The sequence below is a fragment of the Artemia franciscana genome, chromosome 21, assembly GCF_032884065.1.
Source record: "Artemia franciscana chromosome 21, ASM3288406v1, whole genome shotgun sequence".
Taxonomy (NCBI): Eukaryota; Metazoa; Arthropoda; class Branchiopoda; order Anostraca; family Artemiidae; genus Artemia; species Artemia franciscana.
Window position 1 is genome coordinate 28,313,374 of NC_088883.1, and position 27,354 is coordinate 28,340,727.

Below are 27,354 nucleotides of genomic sequence, written 5' to 3' on the forward strand. Positions count from 1 at the left end.
AACTGGTGCCTGCCTGCTTGCCTGCTAGAACAGAGCTTTCCACTCGAAAGCAGAAACATGGTTTGATGAAACGAAAGCTTGGCTACACAACTTCAGATACTCCTCTCTGACATAGGCTATATAACTCCACTTCACTTCGCACACCATAGGCTCTGGCTCGAGGACAAGCAAAAACCATCCTTTTTGGCCCCAGGCAAGAGTTCTACGGAGCTTTCCAAAATGTAATGTCATATTCATCAATCCGGCCTGAGGTCCACACTTTCCGTAAAAACCGCACAGGTTAGACCCTTACCAGTTTCCAGGAATAAGCTGAGATCGGCGGCATAGGAAAAAAAAAAACAAAAAAAAACGGGACAAAACCAAAGTGTTGCTCTCGCAACACAATAATTGAATTTATTTCTTTTAAATGTATTTTAATATGCCAGCTTTTGAATTGGTGCTGTCGTGCTGCCAGTGCAGTCAAAATCATGGTTCTCCTCTTAGGACCTAGTAAAGGTCGAACTCTAGCCAATGATGGCAAAAAATGTGTTTAAAAAAACAAAAAACTTTCCAGTCAGGAAATTTAATAAGCTATGTATAGCCAGCTACTGACAACCTGGAGAATTAAGCTTGATTGTAAAGTTTTCTACCAGACACAAAGTCTCTGATGAAACTGCTACCCGTTCTGCAGCATCACGTTACGGTTTTCAGATTAGCGATTTCACCAGAGCCTTGCCGCAATTTTGTTTCATTTTTGAAAAGCTTTTGATACAGTTATTGAATAAAGCGATAATATACTGCGATAAAAAGACTTTCGTTTCTGTAAAAATTTACTTTCACTAAAAAAACTTTTCAATATTATTATTGAAAGAATTGCTAGTCAGCCATAACCACTTCTTGCGGGAGGTTGTTCCATTCCTTAACTACTCGGTTAGAGAAGGCCCACCTTCCAACTTCTTTCTTGAAACTGTTTTGTCTTAGCTGAAAGTTGCGTCCTTGCAGATTATTTGTCTTTAAGAAGACAAATGTAGTATTTGTGACATATCTTGAAAGTTTCAATTAGATCACCTCGGAGGATTTCGAGAGAGAGAGAGAGAGAGAGAGAGAGAGAGAGAGAGAGAGAGAGAGAGAGAGAGAGAGAGAGAGAGAGAGAGAGAGAGAGAGAGAGAGAGAGAGGAGAGAGAGAGAGAGAGAGAGAGAGAGAGAGAGGAGAGAGAGAGAGAGAGGAGAGAGAGAGAGAGAGAGAGATCGGTATATTTAAAAACTATCGTAGCATAGCTAATTCAGTTTTTAAAAAATTCTTACATTTAAACAAAAAGTCTCGGTGGCATCAGGTGTTCAATTTTGTCAGTTACTTTCTTTTAATCTAATTAGTTCTATATTTCAGTATACTGGGTCGGATAATACGAATCACAGATGACGTAGTTGAATATAGGGAATGGGTGAGGCAGAATTTTCCTGTAACATCCCCTGTGTCGCTTAGTCCAGTTAGTGATGCGAAAGACGACGTCAGTAGCAGTGATAGAGGCTCACCTGCGATTAAACAACAACAGATTTTTATTGTACCTGCAACACCCAACCCTCCTGTCTCATCACAGGTAAGTCCGAATCCTAAACCTTCCTGCCACCATAAACTTCCAGCTACCCCAATTCAAAAGCCGTCAAAGCGCCGTCCTAGCCAAGTGGATTGGTGCTCTGGATTTAGGATTCTTTGTCCGAGAGGGCGAGGGTTCAAATCTTAGTGTCCCCAATTATTTGGTTTGGAACGGTGGTCAGTGGCTCGACTCTGTAAGCTCAGCCAGAGTCGACTCAGCTCTAAATGGGTACCTGGAGAAATTTAGGAAAGGTAAACAGGAAGGGTGTGCGAAAGTACAGGATGGCTGCCCCCCCCCCCCATTGCACTTCCTGCTGAAGAGCCAAGGAACGGAGATCAGCACCGCCGGTTGCGACTGCAAAGTCCAATGCCGTGTTCTTTACCTTTTTACCCCAATTCAATCGCTTATGAATCTATACTCAAGATTAATAAGATACTATGGGGGGGGAACTCTCCTCTTATGGTGGCCAAGTAGGATTGATAGCTGTTTGGTAATAAGGGATCTGAAGTTCGATTTCAGTTCCAGCAACCCATTGCGGGTTCTGGAATGTGATTTTAGTGATGAGAATTTGCGAAAACCGTAATAACGTATCCGTAATAATTCAGACAAAAAGAAAAAGAGAGGAAACTCATTTCATTGTGGTTGCAGCAATAGGTGTAATCTAGTAAAAGACGAACTTTAGCCCATAGTAACCGAGAATTAAACATCGCGTTTTTAAGTAAATTTTCAAATACAGAAGAACCACCATTTGACGCTGATTCAGGAAATTAAATGATTATTCATTCTAAATTTAATTTCATTGGAAATTAAATTTTATTGGAAATTATCTGAAGATCCCAGTTAGGGGCACATAATAAAGAACGAGGTGGCCTCTGTGAATTTTTCTTCTTTTTTTCTTCTTCTGATCGCTTCGTATTAAAGGAATGATCGTAAAAACTTAGGAGAATGCTCACTCGACTCGAATTTAAAAGTTCTAGTGCCCTTCTTAGAGTAAAAAAGTATTGAATTAAATTTCTAATTAGTGGATTTTCAAATCTAGAAGAACCGCCTTTTGACGCTGGTTGAGGAATTTAAATGATTATTCATTTTTAATTTAATTTCGTTGGAAATTATCAAGAGGTCCCAGTTAGGGACACATAGTAAGGAATGAGGGGACCTCTATGGATTTTCTCTTCTTTTTTTTTTATTCCGATCGCTTCGTACTGAAGAAATGGTCGTAAAAACTTAGGAGAATGCTCACTCGATTCGAATTTAAAAGGTCTACTGCCCTTCTTATAATCAAAAAAATCTGCAAATTTTCATATTTAGAAGAATCGCCATTTGACGCTGATTCAAGAAATTAATTGTAATTATTCATTACAAATTTAATTTCATGGAAATTAAATGATTATTCATTTTAAACTAAAAGGAAAACCTACGAAAATAAATTTACTGAAATTTCGAAGAAAAGCTGGAATAATAAAAAAATAGAAGAAAAGCTGGAATAAATAAAAGCAAAATAAGAAGCGCACCATTGGAACTACCATGGTCAAAAACCCTGAAGCAGTCTCTAAGCCTTCCACACCCCCCTCCCATCTTGAAAAACAAGGAAAATCACTCTTTGTATTGGTATTAGTGACGTGTCTCCTTTTTATGGCACTTGGTATCTACCAAGTGCCATATAGGGATCGCAAATTCTGTCGGTCGGTCTGTCTGTCCCGGTTTTGCTACTTTAGACACTCCCAGGTAAGCTAGGACGATGAAATTTGGGTGTTGTATCAGGAACCAGGCCAGATTATATTAGAAATTGTCGTTTCTCCGATTCGACCATCTGGGGGGGGGGGGATGGGAGGTCGGTTAAATCGGAAAAATTAGAAAAAACAGGTATTTTTAACTTGCGAACGGGTGATTGGACCTTAATGAAATTTGATGTTTTGAAATATATTGTGTCTCAGAGCTCTTATTTTAAATCCTGACCAAATCAGATGACATTGGGGGAGTTGGGGTGGGGAAACCTAAAATCTTAGAAAGCGCTTAGAGTGGAGGGATCGGGATGAAACTTGGTGAGAAAAATAAGTACAAGTCCTAGATCGTGATTGACATAACCGGAACGGATCCGCTCTCTTTAGGGGAGTTTGGGGGAGGGTTAATTCTGAAAAAAAAGTAAAATAAGGTATTTTTAACTTATGAAGGAGTGATCGGATCTTATTGAAATTTGATGTTTCGAAGAATATCGTGTCTCAGAGCTCTTATTTTAAGTCCCGACCGGATCCGCTGACATTTGGGGGGAGTTGGTAGGGGACCTAAAATCTTGGAAAACGCTTAGAGCAGAGGGATCGGGATAAAACTTGGTGGGAAAAATAATCACAATCCGCTCTCTTTGGGGGAGTTGATGGGAAGGGCTAGTTCTAAAAAATTAAAAAAAAAATGAGGCATTTTTAACTTACAAAGAATTGATCGGATCTTAATGAAATTTCATATTTAGAAGGACCTTGTAACTCAGATCTTATTTTTAAATCCCGACTGGATCCAGTGTCATTGGGGGGGGGGGGACCGAAAATCTTGCATAACACTTGAAGCGGAGAGATCAGGATGAAACTTGGTGGGAAGAATAAGTACAAGTCCAAGATAAGTGACTGACATAACCATACCGGATCCGCTCTCTTTGTTGGAGTTGGGGAGGGGGGAGTAATTTGGAATAATAAAAAAAGAGGTATTTGTAACTTCCGAACTGGTGGTCAGATCTTAATGAAATTTGATATTTAGAAGGATCGCGTGCTTTAGAACTGTCAATTCAAATCCTGACCAGATCCAGGGACATTGGGGGGAGTTGGAGGGGGAAACCGGAAATCTTAGAAAACGCTTGGAGTGGAGAGACCGGGATGAAACTTGATGGGAAGAATAAGCACAAATTATAGATACGTGATAGACATAATTGGAACGGATCCATTCTCTTTGGGGGAGCGGGGGGTTGTTAATGTGGAAAAATTAGAGAAAGTGAGGTAATGTTTAACTTAAGAACCCGGTTACCGGATCTTAATGAAATTTGATATTTAGAGGCAACTCATGTCTCAGAGCTCTTTTTTCAAATCCTGACCAGATCTGTTGACATTGGGGGGAGTTGGATGGGGAAACCGGAAATCTTGGAAAACGCTTATAAATGTCGTAGATTCATGATTGACGTAACCGGACTGGAACCGCTGTCCTTGGGGGAGTTAGGTATGGTGTTCAGTGCTTTGGTGCGTTTGGTGCTTCTGGACGTGCTAGGACGATGAAAATTGGTAGGCGTGTCAACGAGCTGCACAAATTAACTTGATAAAGTCGTTTTCTCCGATTCGATCATCTGGGGACTGAGAGGAGAGGAAAAATTGAGGTATTTTTAACTTAGTGGATGATTGGATCTTAATGAATTTTGATATTTAGAAGGACCTCGTGACTCAGAGCTCTTATTTTAAATCCCGACCGGTATTAAGCCTCTGATTTTCCTTTTAAAGCAATCTATTGATTCTTAGAATTTGCTAGAGCTCATACCACATGAGCTCTTGGCTCTTCCGAAGTGCCATATGAGCTCTTAGGTCTTGTTTTTCTTTTTCGTCCAGAGAGAAAATAACATTAAAACAATTTTTTTTTTATTCATTTTATTTATCTCTTTTAAGAACTTTCGTTTCACACTGGGACTCACTATTGACAAAAAAAGGATTTTCAGCCAGTGAGAAAAAGAGACAAAGGGGACATAAAAATATGATATTTTGGAATATCAACCAAAAAGAGATGTTTTGGAAAATCATCCTTGTCTGGTTTTCTTGGCTATTTTTTTCTTTGATTTCTTCTTTTTTGTCAAACGTCATTAATAGCCAGTGTAGTCTTAGAACGTATTTAAGACTCACTTTTACCGAAAGGGAACGGCGAGAGGCATTTTAACTATTTTTTCAAAATTTTACTTTTAGACTTGCTTTTATTTTTGGAGAATATAAAAAAAATAAGCTAATCTGGATTTAAGTATTTTTTTTTGTTGGTTTATCTATTTCTGCTAGGCAACCCTCCACTGCTGGTAGCACTAGTGTTATTTGATTGGTAATAATGACGAACTTGTCCCCAAGAAATTTTTAAGAATTCAATTATGATCAATACTAGTACATAGATTATGAGCAATGTGAGAAGTAATTATTGAAATTTTTTAGTTATGCCCTTATAATGCCCCTCAAATTAACCTGGGATACCCTTTTACCTTGTCCTAAAAGGAGCTTTTTGCAGTAGATCTTATTTGGTCAGCTTTTAAGGCTAAGGAGACTACAATCTCCCAAGATTACGTAAAAATTGAAGATCAAATTTATAGCCTATATCCACTCTCCTTTTCTTTGTTTTTATTTCTTGTTGTTTTGTTTTTGTGTGTGTAATAACAATCCACAAATCAATCCTCCATTATTCATGTTTTTCATTATTCTTAAATACGTTCCGAGACCATGCTTTTCATTCGTCATTATTCTTTGTTTTTGTACCAGTCTCTAATGAACAAATAAGTTTAAAAAATGAGAAAGGGGTAAAAAAGGTAAAAAAAAGGAGAAAGGGGAGAGGACAAAAACACTAAATTTAGTTGAAAAAGAAACGGTCTTTTTTTTTACTTTCAGTTCAATGTTCAACCTTCCATGTAAGGAATCCTATAGCGGTCCTACGTTGAAGAAGACTGAAAAATGCAAAATTTGTTAGATGATTACTTAAGTTACTTACGTTGTTTGTTAGACAACCCTGACAGTAATTATGTTGTTTAAGGTCATTCGATACCTTAAAAAATTACCCTATTTTGTCCATTAGTCTTTCCTAGTTTGTTTAGCCAAGCTACTTAAAAGTAGTTGGGGGGTATTGCCTTAACTTGCAGAGCTAAGAGATCCGAATAAACGACAGAAAACTAAAAGCTGACGCCTACTTTCCCAGAAATCTTAGAAAAATCTTTTAAATTCTTCAGTTTTGTGAAAATTCTTCAGATAAAGATATTCAAATAATGAAACGTACATTATTAAAAAAGAATACATTTTATTTTTTTATTTAACAGAGCAGAAATTTCCTTTTAAGGTTCTGGAAACGGTAGTCCTTTCTTCCAGTTTAGTGCAAGAGATAGAGATATTCAAATAATGAAATGTACATTATTAAAAAGCATACATTTTGTTTTTTTGATTTGATGGAGTAGAAATTTCCTTTTAAGGTTCTGGAAACGGCAGTCTCTAAAAATACTCTAGTATACCTGCTTGGACTACATTAATAAAAGCTTAAAGTCTCATTGAATAATTGGACAGCTTTTTAAGTTTCATGTTTAGCCAACTGTCTTGACTGAAACCTTTGCGGACACACGTTGTACGTTATTTATGCTGTATGTACATTGATTAGACAGTGTTACACCTAACATTTGATAAGAGGTTCTAGGATTCATTTGTTTTAATTTAGCCTCTCATTAGCTTTTCAAACTGTTGACACATCTAAGATCCCTTATCAATGCATACCAAAGTTGCTTCGGAAGCTCCCTGTGGTGCTGGGAAATTTAGCTAATGGGTCGTTTGTCTTTGAGACTGTCAGCCGACGCTGAGGCTCGTAAATGACATTTTTGGAATCGGCGGTCCTTAACCTGAGTTGTGTAATACAAAAAAAAAATTCTGAGGGGCCTTTGCTCTTCTTTTTTTGTTTCTGCTGACCTCTAAATTTATCAAGGCGAATGAAAGAGTTCGTAAAATTCACAACAAGTAGTGTCATTCTGATTTAAATTTGAGATATCCACGATATTTTTTTTTAGTAAAAGTTATAACATACCTGTATATTATAAAAATTGTTTATTATTAGTCGATTGTTCTATTTGTCATTTTTCAGCAGCGATCCGTCGCTAGATCTCCAATGAATCCCGATTTCCATCGTTCTCTTTCTGCTAGTCAGCTTAGTACTAAAGACGAGGAATCATCCGCAATGCCTAGGAACTCATCAGAAAGAAACCTGACTGGCTGGAACTTACTATCTCCCAACAGTTTCCCACCTTTGGGACCGCCCTCTGGGAGGCATCATGAAAATCATCCATCAGAGAATCGTCACCCATCTAGCGGATACAGATATGCAAATAACAAGATGAAAAATCACAGGGTACCTGAGCAGACAAATCAACAAGGTCAGTTTTTTATTATATAGATGTCAGGTCGATAGTTTTTCTTTATTTGACGGGTAATTTCTTATAGGACTACTGAAAACTCATCGTGGTACTACGTGGCCTTGGGTTAAAAAAAATTCCGCATGCTCCATCTTCACCCATTGTTCAGAAGTTCGCCATTTCCTCCCTTTGATTAAGTTCCCCTTTTTTCTCGTACAAAATAGGATAATCGTTTTGACTAAGTTGTGATGGAAAAACATTTTCGCTTCTTTGAGAATAAATGTAGATTTTTACCACGTTTCAGTGTCGTTGGTCATTGGCCCCTCTGAGAGGGTCAAATAGCCTCAAGGGTATATCACTTGACACATTAAAAAAGAAAAATAAATAAAACCAAAAGCGTTGCACTTGCAACACAAACAAAGCAATACTGTTCACTTACAATTTGAAAGTTCTCATATTTCCTTTTTTGCGTACATTTCCAGTCATAATTAATATCGATATTAGATTAACAATTGACGTTATTGAATTATTTTTCTGAATAAGCATTAATCCAAGCATGTCCAGACTTAAGTTGTTTTTTTTTTAATGGAAATAAAAAGCGGAATATCGATCTATATTTAAGGAGGGCAGTCACCCACTGAACCACCCGGTTTAGCTCAAATTGTACTGGAGCCTTACTGACTCTTCGATTAATATGATGAAACAGATTTAAAAAAAGTAAACTTTAGCATAAAGGACGAGTGACAGGACGTACGTAAAGTACAAGGTGGCTGTCTCCCTCATCAAGCTTGTACCCAGTATTGTTTTTTGGGGGTGGGACTATAATCTCTTTTTTTTGGAGGGGGTGACTGTTAAAAAATGACTTGGTAACTTGAATAACGAGTGCCCTCAAATTCAAGAAAATTTAGGATGTCATAGAGGGTGGTGCGGCCAACTCCTTTTTACCCTTCTTTCTGTATGAGGAATTTCTAACAGTACTTAAAAAAAATTTTCAGAGGGTTCTTGCAAAATAAAATATCTGAAATACCCTTTTAAGAGGGTTTTTTACGAAAAAAAACTTTTTTCTTGTAGCGTGTCTCCTATCTTTGCGCGGGATGGTATATGAAAAACGTACTGAAAACAATACCACAATAAAAGAGGAGCTGTTACCTCCCAGTCCCCAAAATACATGCTTAGCTTAATTGTGTTCCTAAAAATGCGTGGGAAATCTCAGGAACTCTTGCTAAAATTAAAAACAAAATTGGGGCACAAAATGCCCCTTGTTGACCTTCATGGTCAAGGTCTCAAATATTAGGTTAGTCCCTAGTCAACTGTCTGAAGGAAATCGACTAAAATAAAAAAAAAAAAATAATGGGACGGAAAATGCCTTTTTTGAGTCTTCAAGATCAAGATCACAGGTTTTAGCGGTAACCCTCTGCATCAGTTACCTAACTTAATTTGTTTCATTAAATCTAACCTAACATCAACACTTGTCGAAATTAATTTTTCAATTTGGAATCAGCATGGAGAGTAAATTGTTTAGGTAAATCTCTTCATTTGTCGGAACACTTTCGTATTGATCAAACAATTTTGGAGCTGAGTGGGTTGCTGATCTCCCCTATCGAAGAAATGTTTCTTGTGTAATATAAGAAATTACGTTCATTTAACTGTTGACTTTAGACGATGTTCCTGAGGTTATACCCATGTACCTTTACTTAACTACCCAGAAAATTTGAGAATCCTGACGGTTTTAGAAATTTTTTTTGTACGCCTTCATTGAAAGGACTCATATAAGCATAGAAGGTTATACCCATGTGCCTTAACTTAACTATCCAGAGCATTAGAGTATCCTGACGGTTTTAGAGATTTTTTCGTACGCCTAGAGTGAAAGGACTCATATAAACATAGAAGGTAGATAGATAGATAAGTGTATTTCAAAAACCCGTGGGCCATATACACAAAAATATAAATAAATAACAAACAAGCAAGGAAATTAACAACAGTACGAACACGCACAAAAAAGAATTCAACGCAAAAAGTACCTAATCTAACTACAAAAGAAATTAATCATATAAAACTTTTTCTTCTTATTAAAGATTTACCTATATATACTCCCACTCGAAATATTGTGGTTGGGTTACTATTTTGTAGAATACCCGGAAGCATCAAATTAACCCCATGCAAATAAATTTCCCGTAAATCCAAGAGCACCGGGCATTTCCGGAGAAAATAATCCAAGTCTTCATCATCATCTTTACAAAGGAGACAAACATACCGCCTATCAGGACCAACTATCATTTATTTTTATCGAACGTTTTTTGCCTGTTCTGGATTGGGAGACAATTTGCCCTAAGCTGAATCCAACGACTTAGAATCATAGCCGGTAAGTTAAATTTAAAATAAACTTCCTCCCCAAAACTAGGTTTTGCCTGATTATAATGTTGCAGGGTTGTAGAATCAAAAACCAGCCCTTGCCAATGCTGAATTTCCTGACTCTCTAATATAAATCGTACCTGGCTTTCTAAATTTGTTGGTACATCACGAGAGCAAAGACCATTATTCCATAAATAAGGCATTCCTACTTTTTCTAGTAATGATTTAATTTGGGATGGCCACGAGGTTTTTAAACCACATTTCAACATCTCTTCATATGCCGCTCTTACTAGTCTATCTTCATTACTCTTAGTTAACTTCAACCAGAATAGAATAGAAGGTTTTACCCATGTACCTTAACTTGACTACCCAGAGCATGAGAGTATCCTGACGGTTTTAGAGATTTTTTTGTACGCCTTCATTGAAAGGACTCATATAAGCATAGAAGGTTATACCCATGTGCCTTAACTTAACTACCCATAGCATTAGAGTATCCTGACGGTTTTAGAGATTTTTTCGTACGCCTAGAGTGAAAGGACTCATATAAGCATAGAAGGTTATACCCATGTACCTTAACTTGACTACCCAGAGCATGAGAGTATCCTGACGGTTTTAGAGATTTTTTTGTACGCCTTCAGTGAAAGGACTCATATAAGCATAGAAGGTTATACCCATGTGCCTTAACTTAACTACCCAGAGCATTAGAGTATCCTGACGGTTTTAGAGATTTTTTCGTACGCCTATAGTGAAAGGACTCATTTAAGCATGGAAGGTTATACCTATGTACCTTAACTTAACTACCCAGAGAATTACGCACGTGTTTGTGAAAACATTAATTTATATTTTGCTGTAAACTGTAATCGAAGTATACGTAGCAGACGTAACCCCTATTACCAATAATGCTTTCAATTTCACCTGGTGAAAAAATGTTTCACTAATCCTCCATTATCAGAGGTAAAGCCCCGTTGTAGGGAACCAATAACCCTATAAACCTGAGTGGGGGCTCGTTCGCATGGAGATCTAACCTCTAATGCCCTTTATAAGAGTAAAAAGTGAATTTTAAAGTTAAGTTTAAATTTTCGCGAAGAAACCGAATTTTTTTTTTAGTATTTATCTTTTTATTAAAGAAGGAGTTCGTGATCATAGATCAGTTTTAGAATTTTGAATGTTGCATAAATTAACTCTTTAATAATTTTGAATGTCGTATAAATTAAGTCTTTTTTTACTTTATAAAAGGCTTGGAGTGTTTTATAGTATTATTTTATAAAGGTAAAGAATACGGCACTGGATTATACAGTCCCTACCCGTGGTGCTGATCTCCGTTTTATGGCCCTTCGTCCAGGAAGTAAATTCAAGGAGGGGGGTCGGGGCCATCCCACCTCTGCTTACACACACCCTTCCTGTTTACCTTCTCCAGATTTCTCCAAGTAATCATTTAGAGCTGGGTCGGCTCTGGCCGAGCTTACGGAGTCACGCCACTCACCCCCCGTTCCAAGCCAAATAGCTTGGCTCGTAGCCAAGTAGCCAAACAGCATTTGGCAAATAGTCAAATGGCTCGTAGGGAAAAAACGGCACGCGAGGGACCAACCTTACCAAAATTTAGTTAAGAGGGTTTCCTGTAAAAAATAAAAGACGTATCAAAAAATATTTTTATGTGCATTTTTGTTATGATTTTACAAATCGAAAAAAAACTTGGAGGGGAGGTTCAACCCCGGTAGTCTCTTCCTCTGGACACGGCCTTGATTTAAGGTTCGATTAATTTTTTTTTTCTAAGGGAACCAATATTTAACGGCAAAAAAATGAACTTTTGTGTTTTTTGTCCAAACTGGTGGCCTAGCATAAGTGTTTTAATTACCTTAGAATTATATCAAGTTAATATAATTGTAATATAGCTGTTACCAGCGCATCATCACAATCACTATTTTAGTTATGTAATATACCGTCAATTATTGTCAGCTTTTTGTCATTTTTAATGGTTCTCACAATTTTTCTTTTTTAATTCCTAAATTCGTGGAGCGAGGTATAATTAAATATTTAATTGACGTTACAATTAACACAATTATATCGATGTTTTCATGTAGTTGTTTTTTCTGAAAAATTAAAACTGCGGCTATTATATGAATTATGCCATTTACTGGGATACTAACATGTGGCCTTAATGTTAAAACGATATCGCCATCTAATTTACGCAAAATAGATGTCCTAAAAGATTAATTACTGGTAAACAAAACAAAAAAAAACAAAAAAAAAAACGTAAGAACTGTCATTAACTGATGGTATCGATGATGATTTGAAAAATAATAATAATGTAGTGGTGGAGAAATGGTAACCCGCTGGCCACAGAGATATATCTTCTTCGAAGTTAAAATGAGTAGTTAAGTTACATTAAAAAAGTTTTAAGAAGGGGTCGGTCTATTGGGATTTGAGTTTCGCCTTGACTGGATGTCTGAAAGCATGTTTAAATTTTTTATTAAGAGCAAGAAATATACATAAAACACAACTACTGCTCTTAGGGGCCTCCCCAAGACCACTTAGCGTGTCCCAGTTAGCGATAAGGGAACGCTATGCAGTTGTGTTGGGTACCTCCTTAGGAGGCGTGGACCAGGGGGGCCTTGTCCCTGGGACTCCATAGTAGAAACTGGGGAACCCTTGCCTGGAACCATAAATACAGGCGGAGGTGGAAGAAGGCCCCTCAAATGTAGACTCAACAGGGCCCACCGGTGTGTCCACACGCCCCATGAGTTACAAACCTTCTCCCAGTAATGGGTTAAATTGTATGGTGACGCAGAACACTATCATGGGAGGATCCCCTATAGGATGATTACTGCGGCGGAGCGTAAGATCAAGATTTATGACAACTGCCTCTACAAAGGGCTGCTTCGACTCTGTCGGGGTACTTGCAAGATTGGGGACCTTGCAGTCAACTTTATCCCCACTTGAATAGTGGCGCCTATCAAGGAAATTAACTGATTTTGATCAGCAAATATACATCAAAATCAAAATTTGCCGATGGCAACTATTTAAAAACAACGAAAAAGCGGCTGATAACTGGTGATAATTAATTGATAAATTAGTATTAAAAAAAGGCGAATAAGGTGATAAATTAGTGAAAAAAGGTGAATAATTAATCGATGAATTAGTAAAAAAAGAAAAGGTGAATAAGGTAGTGATGTTGAAATAGTAGTTCGGTGGTCACATCTGCATTACATTCCTTGAAGTAATTATGGGTGACAAAGTTGTATTTTAAAAATTAATAGGTAGAGTCGGTCGATTGGAATTTGTGTTTGGCCTTGAGGACAAGTTTGAAAACACGAGCTGTTTGAAAGCACTAACGCGAGACAGGGATGTCTGCTCTGCCTATTCCTGCAGTTCTTGCGTATGAATATATATTTAAAACCAGCATTAAAATGCGATTCTTTTGATGTAACTATTGGTATCTAAATTCCGTTTTTTAGAGTTTAGGTTACTATTGAGCCAGGTCACTCCTTATTACAGTTCGTTACCAAGAACTGTTTGAACATATTTTCAGTTTATTATTATAAGCAGTATAATATGCATCAAAATTAAAATCTACCTGCCTTGTTAGCAAAAAGACATTGTTTTGGTTCTTACCGACGTCCGGTTTGTATACCAAATTGTTATAATTGCCATAAATAACTGTACCACTCTCGCAGTAGTATGCCATTTGTCACATTGCGATGTGGTTTGTCACGTCGCTCAAACGACGTGTTGTGAAACAATTGAAGGTGTGCAAAAAAATTGATGTACGTTTTGGTGTTTATTGAACTCTGTCGACGGCCTCTTCGGCATTCAATCTAGGAAATGCCGACAAAAGACGCGCACGGGTCATTTAAAAATAACCTTTGCTTCTTTTTCTTGCTTTTTGTTCGTGCACACCGTGGTCCTATGATTTTTTTTGCTCTTTTTTAGAAACTAATAAAATATGATGGATAAAACCTAAAAAGTCCTGTGTTGGATCATAATACCTTTTATTATTGCTTTCTCCATTTATTTTTCATATTTAGTTTGTTTGAAGAAATCCAATATTGTCGTCGTTAGAGAATGCATATTTCCCATTTAGAAGGCCTGGAACTGAAAAAAAGTTGGCATTTTTCTGAAAACTTTACATTTTCGAACTTGAAGTAAATATATTACACGGTAACGAACAGAAAGTAAGGAACGAGTTGTGTCTATAGTAACGACACTTTAAAAAGCGGAATTCCGATAAAAAATTAATATATAAAAATCATTTTTATGGTAATACCAAATACGTAAGATTTGTTAATTTTAAAGTTTTCGTAACAAGCTGCGAACCTGAGAAAATTTGCACAGTTTAAGGACAAGGAGAGAAACGTCCCCTAAAAAGGTCGTCATGTTGATGAAAATTGTGGCATAGTGTTTCTCGAAGAACTAACCATGGAAAATATTTTCTATATTAAAGTAAAGTAGTCTTTTTTTATTTAATTTGTTTTAAATTTAAAATTTTTTAAATTTTAAATTTTTAAATTTAAATTGTATTTAAATAACAAAAAGGGATTAACCGCTTCAGGATTTATGCATTGATAAATGAATACATTTATACTGCAGCTTAAAGTTCGATCAAATTCAGCATGGCAGGTATCTCAAGTATTTACTTCATTACAATCAAAATTAATCTCATATCATAAAAACTTCGTCATTTCTTTGATCGATTTACTAAATCAGTTAGGCTTGCAAACACAAGGCTTAAGGCGAGGTGGTACCCTAAAGATTCGCCTATCTCGTCCATTATAAACTTTTAAATTGCGTGGTCAAAGTACTTAGAATTAATTGGGGGTCTTGCCATAACTAGTAGAGCTAGGTAATAGATTCTAAATAAGCGATAAAAGACTAAAAGTCGCGACCTACTTTCCCAGAAAAAAAATTGAAGGTCAAATTAATTTAAAGGTCAGGGAAGAGGAGTCTTTAAAAGGGTTCTAGTATATCCACTAGAAAATGTTAAAAATTAGCTAAAAGGAAATATGACTTGTGCAATTTGAGAGCTTTAGGAGTTCCCTGTTGTGCTACCCACTTTGATTGAAAACCTTACCGACTCAGGGACTTATTGTTCATAATGTCGACACATTGAATAGACAGCGCGTTGCTTAACAATTAGTAAAAGAGTGTATTTTTTTTTTTTTAAACTAACCTCTCGTTAGCGTTTCGAACTGTTGACATATTCAAGACTTCTCATTAATTTTTATCGTATTTCAAGAAAATATCATTTAAGTGAGCTTTGAAAATTCTCTGTTTTAATGAAGAAATTCGCTAATTGACACTTTGTCTTTGATACAGCCAGCCTATGCTCAGGCTCGTAAAAATATTTATAAGGTATAAAATGATCGTAGGAGTTTCTAAGGGCTTGGATATTTTTGTTAAATTTGTTGAATGATTTTTTGTTATATATTTTGCATAAATAACCTATTCTTGATATTTTGAAGAACACCTTGGAAATATTCTACCGACCTCAGTATGCGCCACCCCCTACTTTTCTTCTTCTGTGCCGGTTGGCATGCGAATTTAACGATTCACGTTAAATAGAAAATAATTTTCGCAGTAGGAAGGACGCTATCACCACCCCTCCCTCCCTACCACCAAAATTAAAGGCATCGACAAAAGAAAATACCTAGAAATCAAGAGGGGTTAGAGATGATTTAGATGAATGGTGGAAAACGCCACTTCTTTTTCGCGACACAATCTCTTTGGCTACTTAAAAGTGACCCTAGAACTTTTAATGTCAGTTCAAATGAACCCTCTTCCGATTTTCAGGAACCATTTATTCAATACAATCATCGATAGTGGTAAAAAAAATCCATCCGGTATCTTTCTTTTGGGAGAAAATACAAAGTAGGATTCTCTGACATGCTGAATTTGATGGTGTGATTTTCTTCAAGATAATTTTCTTTTTATTGGTTGTCCTTTTTTTAAATCTGGCCAACCATCCTAAAAAGTCGATTTTTTTTATCCATTAATTGTGTCAAAACTGCCTCTATAGTTTCGGGTGCTATTCTCCTGAGTCGCTTCTTACTGTTTGTTACTGCGAACTGATTTGTGCATGTTTTTGTCATTTTTCTCTACCTTAATTAAAGGTCTTCCTATCATTATGTATTTTAATTTCATTTCAATTATACTTGAACAGAAGACAGTAGACGTAGTTTAACTAACCATCTTAAGACCGCAATAATCCATAAGTCATGGCCCATAGTTTAGTGATTTTAAATCATTTATTTTGATGTACATAATTTTAGTTCAGACAATATTCGCCAGCAGTTCATTTCGGGAAGGGAGGGGATCACATTGGGAATTTCTCTGTAGAAGACCAGAAAAATAGCCATATAAAAATTTGTGTTATTATGTCAGGAAAAATAATTCTTCCTGGGCCAAAAGGAACTTAATGTTTCAAATTTTCATCAACCCCTCCTAGAAGGATTTTTTAGTATTAAACCTCCAAGAATATTCTACGGATGCCCATATTTACGAATAACGTCGATTGACATACATAAGATGGATAAAATTGAAATCCTTAAAAACAAGACAAACAAGACTATTTTTGCTCTATTTGTTTTTCTTTTGTCTTTTCGGATTTTTTTTTTTTTGGGGGGGGGGGGTAAGCTTTTTTAAGACTGCTGTAAGGTTTGAAAAGGTCTATTTTAGCTAATATATTACTGAAAGTGCGTATTAGCACGTAGTTCTAGACATTTGTGCCGTTCTCTCTAGTTCTGCTTACGAATAAGGCCGATTTTACGAATAAGAACTAATCGACAGGTATAAGATAGATGAAATAAAACAAAATAATTAATTAATACAACTTATAGGATTTACTCGATAGTATATATTAGTATGTGCATACCTAGTATATATATATATATATATATATATATATATATATATATATATATATATATATATATATATATATATATATATATATATATATATATATATATATATATATGTATGTATACGTGTGTGTGTGTGTGTTAGTACGACATGCTCAATAGTATACCTTTCTGACACGTTTGGTAGAGAGGACGGTTTGTCTTCTAGGATATATATATATATATATATATATATATATATATATATATATATATATATATATATATATATATATATATATTGTAGTATATTATTTTACTATTTTTACTAGATGTAAATAATTGTAAAGACTAATTGCTTCTAATAAGTTTAATAATTACTTATATTACTTTGTATTAATTATGTTCATGTACTAATTATGAAATTTATACATTATAATAAATAAAGACTACTCACTGTAAGTTCTAAGTTGTTATTCTTTGGAGCAACTTTTTAAGTTTGTGTGTTTAATTTTTGAACGAGGTTTTTGCCAGACTTTATACCGGGTCAAAACTTTATTGTATTTACTTGTTTATATGGATTAGATGATCCATCATTCAAATTTCTTGCTGTTTAAGCTTATGAATTGATGTTCAAAATCCTTTCTCGGGGCTTTTTTGTTCACTTTATCATCATCATTTGCAAAATGAGATTTCAATTTTCGCGGCGTTTTTATAGGTCTTTTATGGTTTTGCTCCAAATATGCTTTGTGAATGGATTGTATGATTCTATTCAAAGGGCTATTGAGTATCTTTCGATGACGTACATGGTAGTATTCTTCCGAACATGTATCTCCCCTTCCTCAAAATCCTACCTCTTGTGTCCCATTTATCTGCCTTCAATCTAGGGGTGTACCCAAGTGGGCCAGGTTTCAACGCACCTCTCGTTCCGAAATGTCTTTGGCTTATAAATTGGTAATAAAAATGGAAAAAAAACTCTCCGGCTCGTAAATTAGTTTTTAAAGACAGGTAAAAAGGAAAACCTAATTCCCTCCCTCCTTAGTGAGAATTCTTTTGATACCCTAAAAACATTCTAAGACTACACTGGCTATACATGACGTATGAAACTAAGAAACGAAAGGATATAGTAAATAAAAAATAAAATCAAATAGGTAAGAAAACAAGGATTTTGACCTTTTATCTTTGACCTTTTTATCTTTAGTATCTTTTATCCTCTTGTCCAATTCACTACGAAATGTTAGATTTTTTTTTGGGGGGGGGAGGGCACAGAAGACGACTTGGCGGAGGTCCCTGTCGAAATATTTACTTGTTTTTCGTCTTCATATTTTGCTTCTGGCTGATAAAATCCTCGTTTTCTCACCTATTTGACTTTGTTTTTTATTACTCGTTTGTTATACCCTTTCTTTTCTCAGTTTCATACGTTTTGGTACCCTCCCTCCCCTCTCTCGGCAAATATCCTTGGTACGGTCCTGCTTTGATCCTATAGATAAGCCTTCGTGCTTCCATTGCTGTGAATGTCTTTCGATGACTTTCATGGCCGTATCCCTCAAAACTTCCCTCTCCCCTTCAAAAAAATCGTGCCTATTGTATCCTCTTTATCTGCCGTCAGTCTAGGGGGTACCCAGGGGGGCTAGGTTTGAACCCCACTCCCGTCTCGAAATATTTCTGGCTCATAAATTGGTCGTAAAAATACAAAAAAAAATTATCCGACTCGTAAATTTGTGTTTTAATAAGGTAAAAAATAACCCCCTCCCCCCGAGCAAAAATTCTTTTGGTATTCTCCCTCTCCCGACAGAAATCCTTGGTATGGCCCTGCTTTGGTCCTATAAATGAGTCTCTGGGCTTCCTTTGTAGTGGTGGACACGAAACATCAATTAATTTTTGGTTTGTTACTCTAATTAGTTTGGGTACTTAATTAGCTGCGTTAATGGGGCCTTAAAGCCCACCCCCCTCAGTTGGAACGTCCAGATCCTTATGATCTCTCCCATTTGTTTGTTTATCTTCTGCATAATTCGTCTTTTTTTGTAGAATTTAGCATAATCCTGTTCGTCAACATCCACAAATGTATATATTTATTTATTTATTTTATTTTATTTTTCACCCACACGATACATAAAGTAAATATGGTGGAGTAAGAATAAATAGAAAAACACAAAGAGAGAAACAAATACACTCGCAAAATCAACGAAAAAAAAAACGCATAAGACGGTGGTGAGGGGATAGGCGCGCAGAAGCTGTACTGGAGATTTTCTGTGAAGAATCTCCAACTTTAGATATATCAGGAACTGAAAATATATTTTTCTCTTTAGATAGCTTTATTAATTGTAGACTATTATTGGCTTGTTCCTGTCTTAAATCTTAAACATATACGTGGTGGGAGGTTCCCATGTCCAACTGTTGGAATGTCCTAGTTTCTGTGATTTCTGCCCTTTTTAGGAAAAACCTGCCTATTTGGTGTATTTTAACGAACTTACCCCTCAATTTCCTAAACTGATACGCGATAGATAGGCACATTTGTACGCACTTACCTTTTAATTTTAGCAATTACCTTTTTATCTAATATTATAATAAAGAGTAAAGTTTAATAAAGAATAAAAAAGGGTATATGGATTGAATGAATTATAGCTGCCATGTAAGATCTAGGTGAGATAGTAAGTAAACAGAAGAGATGACAAAAATAATGCTTTCCCTTTAAGAGGGTAAACAATGTTTTGATAAATATGATAAACCAAAAATTGGCTGATTTTGTAAAATTTAAAAATCTTGAATACGAATTGAAAATAACTTGTGCAGTTATTATTACTCGTAGGCTATACGAGGATGCAGAAAATTCTAAATTTTCAGTAGTAAGAAATGGGCACTAAAAAGAGAAAATATTGTCTTGTTTGAACGGTATGCATTGTGAAAGTTATTACCATACGCGCGCACAGGGGACCCGGGGGGGGGCTATACCAAAGCTCTATCTCCTAACCATTTCTGTGGTTGAAAAAGTTGCATATAATGCGTATTTATATATTTATGATATATATATATATATATATATATATATATATATATATATATATATATATATATATATATATATATAGCCTATATTAAATCTTTAAAAAAGCAAATTTTTTCAACTTCAAAGTAAGGAGCAACATTAAAACTTAAAACTAACAAAAATTGTTCTTTAGCCTATGTGAGGGGTGTTGCCCTTTCCTCAATCCTCGCTCTTTATGCTGAAATCTTAAAGTACTTTAAAAATGCTTTTCCTTCAAATTGAACGGTAATTGTCTTTGATCAGTCGTTCTTAAAGAATTGTGACAAAAAGTCCAACTTTAGCGTAAAGAGTGAGAGTAAACGAAGGGCAGCCCCCGTCATATACTGAATAATTTCTGTTTGTTTTAAGTTTTGACATTGCCAATTACTTTCAGTTGAAAAAAATGTTTTTTTTTTTTATTTAATTTCTGAAATTCCTGAAATTTCTGAATTCCGTGAGGAAATTCCTTCTCCGTGTAAAATTTCTCCTGGAAGATTTCCCTCGGAAATTTCCCTTTCCATAAAATTTTTTTCCGTGGAAAACATCCCTCTTCCCCCAGTAGAAAATTCTCCCCCTCAAAAATTCCCATATATTTTACGATAACAAATACTTTGTTAGAACAATGGGCGAATGGCGTAACTTACAGCCTTTTTCCCAGTGACTCTAGAAGTGAATGTCATGTCATCCCCAAAGACATAGTTATTGGACCTTTCCACTATGCTAAATGAAATGGTTGCCTCATAATTTTGATCGGATGTCCTTGGGGGGAAAGGGGGCGTAGGATGGAAGGTAGTTGCCCCCCGATCTTCTTGATTACTTTGAAAGGGCCCTAGAACTCTTGATTTCCGTTTGAATAAACCATCTTGCGATCATCAAGAACGATTCGTTTGACACGATCACCCCTGGGAAAAACAAACAACTAATAACAAACAAATAAATAAATAAACACCCATCCGTATCTTCCTTCTCGTTTAAAAATGCAAAATTCTACGTTGTTGTAGATAGGAGCTTGGAGCTTCAACAGACTTGTTCTCTGATATGCTGAATCTGATAGGGTAATTTTACATATAGATATCTTGACTTCTTGGAGAAGTAATTTCCCTTTCTCGAAAATCAGGCAAATATCCCTAGGCTCAAATATTTGGAAGGTAAAAATTAAACTTGATTAGTTTTTCTTATTTGGAATCAGAATAAAAAGCCAATTATTTTTTGTACCTGCTTTTCTGTTATTGCCGTCTGCTTATTATTGCTGTTATTTAAACTTAAAATTTTTTGCTAGTTATTATTTAAATTATAATTATTTGCTGTTATCAGAAATTTATGTTTTAGAATTTCGTTTTCTATCGGGCTGAGTCACTCAATGCTGAAAGTTCGTTACCACGAACTGTTTGATAAGAAAGCAAAAAAAAAAAACAAGTAAGGTTGTAACAGTAATAATAAAAATAAGCTGATTTTAATGGTTGTCATAATGCTGTGCTAAAACACGGCTAAATATGGTTGATTTTAGTTTGGCTAAACATGATTTAAATATGGCTGATTTTAGCGGTTAGTCATAATTTTGCGCTAAAATATGGCTAAAGGATGACTTTGATAGTTATGATAAGCATTTTGTTACGCTTCGGTAATGACAATTTTAAGCTAATAATCTTGTAATAAACAAATTTTGGGCATTTTATGCACGACACCAACAAAAATGAAAGTTGCACAGGTGTACTTCACCCTTGAAATACAAGTGCTTATGAGGCCATGTGTTTGTGATCAAAGTAGATCTGTTTCTCTGACTAATTCTAATGAAATGTCACAAAATATGAAAAATATAATACTTTAGAAACAAAATCGGGCTATATCTTTGCACAATGGGGAGGGGAGGGTAAAGTATAGCGGATCTGCATGCAAAATGTGTTAGGTATAATTATTTTGCATATTGTAAAGTAAGAATTGTCTTTTAACTTCATCCTGTCCAAATACTTTACCCCCCCCCCCCTAATGTGCAAATATATAGCCAAAATTATATATTTCCCATCTATTCTGTCACTTCTCTCTGTCTCGTCTCAAGCTAAGCTGAAAGAAACTAACAAAAAAACGGTTTTGTAGTGCGTCAAAGGATGAAGAGCCTCACATAGGCGCTATAACAGTCAAGTACCCTACTACCAAGCCGCCTGAGGCCAACACACGTGTGAAGTTTCTCCACCACCCCAGTCTATTCTAAGCCTCCATCTTTACACCCTCCCAAGAAGTTCCACTCTTCCTGCCCGACTCGGGCCGACCTGTTTTGGTTTGGCCCTTGAGGGTTGGCCGAAAATGACTATCTTTGGCAATTATCTGCAGAATGTGTCCTAGCCATCTAACCTTTTCTCCTATCATAGCCCTAGGAAGCAAGAGAGCCATATTTATCGTACAGCTTGCTGTTTGAAATGTCCGTCTTACGGGTAGGCCTCCCCAAAAAAAATCGGAAAAAAATCCTCTGTAATACGTCTAATAAATCCCGCTCCGTCTTCCGAAGCACCAGCGTTTAAGAACCATACTTAACCAGTGTTGTCACTGCAACTTTCAACACTCTTGTCTTGGTTTGCAGACTTTTCTTCCTATTCTTCCAAACTTTTTTTCAACTGTGAAAAACACTCTCATCCTTGGCTATTGTGCTTTTAGCATGTTTCACTGCATCCATCATCTTTTCTAAGAATACCACCAAGTAAAGCCATACACTTGACCGATTTTCTCTGTACCCAACATTATCTCTTCACCTTCACTTATTTCCAGTCTTAGTGACTAAGTCTTCTTAATATTTATTTGCAATCATGTTTTTTCACTCTGTTCTCTCAAATCCTCCAAAAAATTATGCCAACATTTTCATCTATTACACTAGAATCGTCAGCATAATCTAACTCTTGGAAAGTTTTACTTTTCCATCTGACTCTGTGCTCTCTCATAACCCTTGTCGTGTTCCTTAGAACAAAAGTCCATAAAAATCGGTTATGTAAATGGGGATAGAACTCTCTACTTAACTCCTTGTTCCTAGCCACTAACCTCACCTTTGCCACTAACCTCACTAACTTCAAACTACTCACTAACATCAAACTACTCACTAACCTCACCTTTGCTAAAGCTCCTCCATCTGTTGAATCAAACTCTTGTTCCTAACCAATGAAACTGAGGACTGAAGGGCTCTGTTGATTCAGGCTCTTCCCAATTATTGATTTACGAGTGTAAATTTGGTCGACGTATTCCCTACCCTTCCTAAAACCACACTTTTCTTCTCTTAAAACTTTATTTGCAGCATATCAAGTCTAAAAATTATCATCATGCTAAGTAATTTGCTTCCTGCAGAAACCAAGCCAATGCCTCTCATCGAAGATCTTTTGTCAACACCATATCACTATTTTAGGCTCCGTTCCTGTCTTTAACTGGGACAAGTCCAGATTAACTGTTCCCAATCAACTTTTAAAATACCAATTCAATACTTTACTATTATGCCATCTGGCTCCATCTTTCTAATCTATGGCAGTTTTATTCATGGCCTCCACTTCACAAGAAACTGGTAGGAATGGAAATTGGACGCAGAAATTTTCACTCTTCTGAAAAAATTGAAAAGATAAGATAGGTCTTTCAACTTAGGCGCGACCTAATACAGAACGGATTTCTGCTCGAAAGCCGAAGTTACGCGGACCTCCATCTAGACTTCTCTATGATACATTCACACCTTTTATTAATCAATTTTACTTTGAAATGATTATGATTTGTTTATATGATTGTTTATAAATTATATGATTTGTTTATTTTTTAAGTTGCTCCTTACACTGACAGCTCTTTGTAGCATCAGGTCGCTCAAGGCCGACAAAGTTGCTCCCGTACCAATCTATTTTGAGTGCCTCAGTTTACTCCCTTCCATAAAGTTTATATTCTCTTTGAGTCGTTTTTCAGCCCTATGTGAGGACGTCCTGTTTTTCGCTTAGCCACATGTGAATTCCCATAAAGTTTGATTTTGGGCAAAGTATCTTCCTTCATCCGTTAGACGTGACCTAGCCATCTTAACTTTCTTTCAATGTTGCCACATAAATTGTAATCGAGCAGCATTTTTCGGGCAACTTTGGTAACTTGTAACTACGAATAATTCAAACGAGTGCCGTAAAACCAGACCGCCTTTATTACCGTAAAAAAGGTAAAGAATACTACACTGGACATTCCAGTCCCTACCGACGTTGCTGATCTCCGTTTCATGGCCCTTCAGCCAGGAAGTGCAATTGGGGGCCAGCGATTCTTTACTTTTGCACACCTTTCCTGTACCTCCCCAAGATTTCTTCAGGTACTCATTTAGAGCTGGGTCGACTCTGGCTGAGCTTACAGAGTCACGTCACTGGCCCCCGTTCTAAACCAAATAACCATCTTACTATTCTTCCAAAAATGTTCAGCTGCAAAAAAAAGATGCGTCCATTATCCTTACTAATAATACTATCCAGATAAATTTAGCTATTCACTCGGACGATTTTCTCGTCACCTAAAGTCCTCTCTTCATTCTATTTATTCCTGATTTAATTGACGTAGTTTATTTAACATTATTTTTTAAACATATTTTTGAACCTTAAGTCTCAAAGCCTCCAAAAATGCATTAATTTTACTAACAGTTTTATCTAGGATGCACGAATCATGTACACAATCTATGTCTTGGAGAGTTTTACCTCTCCTTTTGGTATCATATTCTCCCACATACACGGACTTGAAGCAACATGTCGGGTAGGACCAATAATAACTTCACAGCAAAAAAGTTACTCTTTGTCATCTCGCTCCTTCCTTTTGTTCCACAAGAGACTAGCAGGCAAGAATAGTTACTAAGAAGTTTCATCTGGTAATCAGTTTCTATTTGGACCAGCCCCCCAGAACAGATAATCCCCTGCACGCCACATTTATGGTGAACTTTCAACCGCCGTCGTGAAGTTTCAGGCACGCCATAAGTGAAGTTTCAACCGATTTAAAGAATACTTGGATACTTTTTGTGTGGTGGGGGCAAGGACGAATCCAGTATTTTTTCTGGGGGGGGGGGTTAATTGGCAAAATGCATTATGTTACTTTTTTACCGAGTCGGCCAAAAATTTAAAGGGTAGTTCAAAACTCATAACATCCCTGGATACGGCTTAGGAAGGGGGCACAACTTCAGAAAAAAAAAAAAACGAAACCGCTGGATTGTTTATAAATTGTACACAACTGTAGAAGTTGCCAAAATATAAACATTTTGATGATGTATGGGTCAGAAGACCTCCCTCTCTGTGTGCTCGTCTGTTTGTGAGACTGGTGATGTATTATAATTAAAGATGGTACCACAAAACTCTTAGTGATAAAAAAAAATACGGCAGTCGGGTTTACGCCCAAATTTTAATTAATACCGAAATCGTCGTATCCAAAATTTAAGGATTAAATTGAAAAAAAAAACATTTAATTGAATTCATAATAAATGAAATTGACTAAATAAATGAATTAAATTCAAGTTTAAATTAAACTAATAAAATAAATAAAAATTTAATTTAAAAGGAAATCTAACACTTTTTGCAAAAATTAGCTAGAAATTGGGAAAGACCCATCTTTTATATTTTTGTCTACTGGCCTTATTTGTAAATGCAATAACAAGACTTTTAAAGTCAGGCAAATACAGAGAGGGGGTATTCTAAATGAATATATTTTTCAATTTAATTCGCTTCGTTTTGCTAATTCCCTCCTAATATAAAATCCCACGCACGTAGCTGTACACAATGGAAGTCGTAAGGCTCGATTTCTTCTTTTTATAAAAAGAAAGAATAAAGCACAGCGAGAAAATATTCTTCGAATTACTTCTAGATCAAGTGTCAGATGTAATTGGACATTTTTGCAATTTAATCTTGCAGAGCGTGGTAAAATAATAATTAGTGTAATTTTAGGTTGTTTAAAGAGTTGTGCTAAAACTACTTGCTATTAGGTTTAATGGGATATGTACTACTCATATTCAGCTTCCATTTACTGAAAGTAAAATTGTAGCTAAAAAATTAATTGTTTTTAGATTTTTATTTCCATTTTCTTCATCATATATGATTCCTCTATTTGACGATTCATGCTACACTGTCAGCGCTCTTTTATACTATCAGCAATATTATTATTTATTTAGGAGGAATACTTTAAAACATTGTTGTTCAGAATAAAATAATTGATGTATCTACATTTTTGGTAGGGGGGGGGGGTGCAAATTGCAAAACAATCAAAAAAGACGTGCTATAAGAAAAATATCGTAGAAATCCAAAATTTTCTTTATAATTTGGGGTAGTATGCACACTGGCCTGAAAATCCCTCCTCTCACCTCCCCGCTTGTGTATGTCCCTGACTTCGTCAATGCTGATTCATTTTGCTAGATCCATCAAATGTGACTAAATCCTGCCTATGTATGATTTTTGGAGGGCTGTGACTTGTGTTTGACAGATTTGAAATACTGTAAAAGAACTGAAGTTAATATGAAACTCAAAATTTTTTAGCGAGAATATTGAGGTAGGGAGCCCTGTGCCCGAAAAACTCCTTTTGGGAACTTACGAACTGTAAAAAGCCCGAAAAAGATGCCTTGTTTTGTTCCAATTGTGTTTTGTTGTCAATACATGAGGGGTGGTCTTAGCTTTGAGTGAATATTTGATAGTTATGAGTTTGCTGAGCCATATCTGACTATACGCTATTGTTATAAATCGTTATGTCTTATTTTTTTGAGTTCTACACAAATATATAATTTACCTCAATTTTCCAGCTTTATATTTCCCCTACTTTAAGCTATAGCATTATTTGGAATATTTTGCACTTAATATGTTTTCATTCTGAAAGAACATGGTCATTCTTCAAAAATATCATTCAATTCGGTTTAATCACTGATAGATAGATTGATTCAAAGTGAGAACAAAATCAACAAAACAAAAAGAAGCAAAAGTTGAAAGAAACAAAGTGACAAACAAAACAAAGAAAAACAAAGTGAAAATAATGTATTTATACTACTGCTACTAACAACTCACCGCAGCCCCAAGCCGCCTGAGGCCAATACAGCTGTGCACGCTCCTCCTCCATCTCAATCTATTCAAAACTTTCCTCTTTACACCCTCTCCGTAAATTTCAATTCCCTTCAAACCTAACCTGACATCCTCCACCCCAACTGCGGACAGCCTGCTTTCCGTTAGCCCTAGACGGTTCGCCGAAAAAGACAATATTTGCCAATCTACTATAATCCCTCATCCGCAGAACGTACCCTAGCCATCTCAACCTTTCTCTCATTACAGCCTTAAAAAGGGGTATTGAACCACACTTTTCATGCAATCTACTGTTTGAAATACTGTCAGTCAGCTGAGTACTCAGAACAATCCGTAGGCAATTTCTCTGGAAACCATCAAGCAAATCTTCATCTGCTTTTCGGAGCCCCCATGCTTCAGAGCCATAATTGACAACTGTCATTACTGTAGCTTCCAATATTCT

At 36.0% G+C, this 27,354-nt stretch overlaps 1 protein-coding gene across 3 annotated transcripts in view; it reads left to right on the forward strand.

Moving 5' to 3' along the window:
- LOC136040789 (terminal nucleotidyltransferase 4B-like) overlaps positions 1-27,354 on the forward strand; it is a 168,473-nt gene that overhangs the window by 73,049 nt on the left and 68,070 nt on the right. For 2 of the 3 annotated variants that reach the window (XR_010620884.1, XM_065725118.1), the window contains exons 8-9: positions 1,367-1,577; positions 7,410-7,698. Coding sequence is in view for 2 of the 3 variants with exons in the window: in XM_065725118.1 (XP_065581190.1) it covers positions 1,367-1,577; positions 7,410-7,698 (500 nt within the window). In the remaining variant the exon portion in view is untranslated. The remainder of the gene's footprint in view (positions 1-1,366; positions 1,578-7,409; positions 7,699-27,354) is intronic. The other variant, XM_065725119.1, reaches the window with a different exon arrangement.